Raw genomic sequence first — 1,041 nt, 5'->3', positions numbered from 1 at the left:
AATCTATGCATAAAAAATTACATTGGGTTGTCAAAAAAACCCATGTCTGGCTTGTTAAGAAGTTCGTGTTTGATTCATTCGTTAAACAAGTGAGTCATAAACGAACAATTATTTTGAGCCTGTTTATAAACAAGTCGAAGATGAAAAAAGATTTGTTTGTTCGTGTTTGGCTCATTTTGACTCGAAATAATTAAATAATAATATTTTTTATTCCTTTTTATATTAATTTTTTATATATATTAAACAAATGTAAAATTTTATACTTTTTAAAAATTATAATGATGACATGTTTATAAACAAATATAAGTCTATGTGATCGACATGTAAATACCCTAAAATTAGGGTGGTATGTGAGTAATGTCCCACTATGAGGAACCAAATTTACAGAATCTTTTAACTGAATTACCCGGAATATAAACAAAATAGCCCCTAAAAAAAACCTATTATTATTAATACAAACAACAACCAAATCCTTCTTAAAATCCAGTAACAATACCAGCCATCTTATCTAAAGTTTCAACATAATAAATCAACATCACTCTCTAACAAGCTTCCAACAAAATTGATCTTGCAGAACTCAGGAAACTGCAAACCAGCTTCCTCACAAACACGCTTTGCAACATGTTGGCATGACCTTAGATCCAAATAACTCAATGATTTACAGAACTGTAATATGATCCCTATAGCCACCACCGTAATCCTCGGCAAATTTCCGACCTTCAGAACCTTCAACTCTGACACAAAATCTCCCAATTTTAGTCCCTCAAAGCCTAAATCTGTTATTTTATCACAGGATCCAATATCAAGATCCATAAGATATCTACATTTTGAGAATATGAGGCTTAGTGTCAAATCCGTGATGTTGGAGCACCAATTCATTCTCAGAATTCTTAAGCTTTCGCAGCGGGATAGAGCTAAGGACCTGATTGACTCGTCGGAAATAAGACGGCATCCGCCGATCACCAATGTCTCGAGCTTATGACACGAGTTGGCCAATGATAGAATCGATCTCTCACCTACATTGCAGCAGTCTAAGAGCTT

The 1,041-nt window shown here is 33.9% G+C and overlaps 1 protein-coding gene across 1 annotated transcript; it reads right to left on the bottom strand.

The window, feature by feature from the left end:
• Positions 1-355: 355 nt before the first annotated feature.
• LOC110037701 (uncharacterized F-box/LRR-repeat protein C02F5.7-like) lies at positions 356-1,035 on the bottom strand (the record flags this gene model as incomplete). The annotated part of the gene is made up of 1 exon (XM_020742406.1): positions 356-1,035. A coding segment is annotated over one exon (519 nt), but the record flags the coding sequence as incomplete, so codon positions are not given.
• Positions 1,036-1,041: the final 6 nt, after the last annotated feature.

Source organism: Phalaenopsis equestris, unplaced genomic scaffold (assembly GCF_001263595.1).
Source record: "Phalaenopsis equestris unplaced genomic scaffold, ASM126359v1 Scaffold223683, whole genome shotgun sequence".
NCBI lineage: Eukaryota > Viridiplantae > Streptophyta > Magnoliopsida > Asparagales > Orchidaceae > Phalaenopsis > Phalaenopsis equestris.
Note: the sequence above shows the minus strand (reverse complement) of the source record. Positions and strands in the feature narration are given on the sequence as shown.